The sequence below is a fragment of the Mus pahari genome, unplaced genomic scaffold (assembly GCF_900095145.1).
Source record: "Mus pahari unplaced genomic scaffold, PAHARI_EIJ_v1.1 scaffold_10285_1, whole genome shotgun sequence".
Taxonomy (NCBI): domain Eukaryota; kingdom Metazoa; phylum Chordata; class Mammalia; order Rodentia; family Muridae; genus Mus; species Mus pahari.
This window is the reverse complement of record NW_018392445.1, coordinates 26,214-29,022: the sequence shown is the minus strand read 5'-3', so window position 1 is coordinate 29,022 and position 2,809 is coordinate 26,214. Positions and strand designations below refer to the sequence as shown.

The 2,809-nt window shown below is 44.2% G+C and overlaps 1 protein-coding gene across 1 annotated transcript; it reads right to left on the bottom strand.

Annotated features, from left to right (window-relative positions):
• Positions 1–1,510: 1,510 nt before the first annotated feature.
• Positions 1,511–2,608, bottom strand: LOC110315025 (TD and POZ domain-containing protein 3-like). The gene has a single exon (XM_021189197.1). It carries the CDS (start codon positions 2,606–2,608, stop codon positions 1,511–1,513), a length of 1,098 nt encoding a protein of 365 aa, XP_021044856.1.
• Between the last annotated feature and the right edge of the window lie 201 nt (positions 2,609–2,809).

The following is a 2,809-nucleotide window of genomic DNA, read 5'->3' as shown; positions in this document are numbered from 1 at the left end:
TTATTTCTTCTTCTTCTTCTTCTTCTTCTTCTTCTTCTTCTTCTTCTTCTTCTTCTTCTTCTTCTTCTTCTTCTTCTTCTTCTTCTTCTTCTTTTTAGTCGCAACTCTCTTTGTTTGGAGCTATTCTCCTGTCTCCGTTCATCCAGCAAGGATCTGAACCTCGAGCCTCCCGTTTTAGGCCACCACTATATTCTGTCCTGCGGTACAAGTTATTCCATGATCCTTGAGGGGGATCACAAACCTATATTGAAATGGGAATAAGAGAAAGACAAGGAGACTATGCATTTGCTTGTGTCATAGTCCTGTTTAATGAGGAAAAAGACTCAAGTTTTATAGTATACAGAGAGGGGTTAGGGAGTGATCAAAAGGACACAAGGTGAAGGACAAATGGGGGAAGTTAATTACAAGTCTGAAACTTTCAGTGATTCATCTCAGGTCCTTGATGTCACTGCTCCAGAACACTGGGTGGCTTATTTCGAAGCTCTGGTCCTCCTATCAGCCCAAGGTGACAGCTCTGGGAAGCTCTGGAATGCTGGAAGTCTCCCTTCACAGTCCTTTATGTTTGTTTAGGGCTGGAATCTTGCTGATTCCCAGGAAACAGCCTTGAGGGGAGAGGGGGTGGCTGGCTCTAATCAAAGAACTCTATGGCTCTCAGCTGCAGGCTGTAAAATGCCTGGGGTTTTCTCAACCAAGTCTCCAACAGAGCATGATGATGGAGTTCTCATTTGCCAACATTAAATTCCAAGAAAAAAACACAATGAGTTTCTACTACTGGTGGGACAGTGAGGGTTCTGCAAAAACATCTCATCTACACCTGAGCTTGGCTGTTTGCACTACACATCACTTATCTTAACATAAACATCTCTGGAATCCAGAATGATTTCAAAAGTTTCATTCATATTATATTTTATTTGGTTATGGTTTTATCTACAGAGATGATTGTGGCCCTGGAGACCAGAAGAGGGCTTCAGATCCTCTGAATAACCAGTTACAGGTGGTTAAAAATTCTCCTGTNTGTGCTGGGAACTTAAACAGAGTTCTCTGAGAGAGCAGTAATTGCTTTTGCAGCTGAGTTCACACAAAATGAATCTTTAAAAAGAAACATCTCACTCTCTTTCCTTCTGTGATGAGTAAACACTCATGTTTGATGTCTCCTTTGCTCTGGTCCAGGTCATCTGTTGTGCTCAGTCCAATGCAGATAGGTTTCTTCAAAGAAACTCAGTTGGCCTGTGCTTAGGGCCAGCACCTAAATTGAATCCCAGTTTGCAAGTCATCAGACAAGAATCCAACAAGAAAATCAAAAGTGTAGATGGCAGGTAGAGTACCCCAGACTGTAGTGCTGCCCTTCCTCCACACACTATTTTAACATATTACAGGTGATTTAAATTCTCAACCACCATGCTGCATTTTTCCAGATTCACTGTAAATTCTTCCACAACACCATTTCCTAACCAGAAGTCATTAATAACAACACTAGTTGTTGCTTTTGTTGTTGTAAGAAAGATGTAGATCATAGCCGGTTAGATCCTGAGGTAACTTTAGGCTCCAAGCAAGGACACAGTGCAGAAGCCAGGTAGTGGAATGCTTCAGCCACCAAGTGGGGATGGGACTCCACCATTGACTTCCACTCTGAGGTCTCAGAGACCTCAGAGGCATGAACAGCAATGAAATCCAGGGCCTGAGTCTTCAGCTTCTCTGTGCTGTGGAGGTCAGCTAGGATGAGAGTGTGTACAGCATTCTTCACAGAGAGGTTCCTGCAGAGAGCCTCCTCACACATGACCTTCAGGCCCTCCAGGTCATACTTGTCAGCAGCTGCCAGCACATCACAGGCCATGGAGTGGCTGTGGAGGTGTGGTGCCTTCCCCTTGTAGATGAAACCCATCATCTCCTTGAAGACTTGGAGATCCAGGTCCTGGAGCTCAGTGGGGTTCTTTAGACTCTCCTTCATTTCATGNTCAAACATGGCTCTGAAAACTGGAGATCGAGCTGCTAGGATGGCTTTGTGAGCCCTGAATTCATGGCCAGCTACCAAGAGGTAGCAGTCTGTGAAGAGGGAATTCTCCCATAGCGCCCCTAGATCATCTGTCAACATGTGCCTTGGATCCTTGATTGCAGGGGTCATGTTCTGTTCAGGCATGTCAAATATGTTTCCAACTGTGCTCACCTTGCAGCATATGGTGAGCTGGTCTTCAGGGAGAAACCAGCTCTGATGGGAGAGGAGGAGACTTCGAAGGAGAAACCTTTTGAATCCCTTGTGTTCGTATTGCAGAAAGCTTTCGACATTGGGGCTCTTCCTACTCTGATATTTCTCTCCTTGGGAATTTATGATCCAGAACTCAAACTTTGCCCAAACTGGTTTCTCCAGATAGCTGAGCAACTCCAGGTAAACTGACAGATAATCTTTGCATTCTTCATCAGCGCCATTTGGGTACACCCTCAAACACCATGCCACTTCCTTATTGGCCTCTAATGAGAACACTGGGCTTGTAATCCTTTTCTGAATTCCTCCCATGCTAAATGAAAAGTTGCTAATGGTCCACTTATAGCAGAATTTCTGAACACTGATCTGTGTGTAGCCCCAGCTCTTAAATTCCATGTCCCCTGCCATTTCTGCTGGATGTAGTTTGGAGGTTAAAATTGGTCAGAGAGAAGAACTAGAAGTTATTTATTCTTCCTCCTGTTGGGTACAATTATAGGTACACTTTAGATTTTAGTTTGAATTTTAGGCTCTCTCTCTCTCTCTCTCTCTCTCTCTCTCTCTCTCTCTCTCTCTCTTCTTTTTCTGTCTGACTTCCTCTGCCTCTCCTGA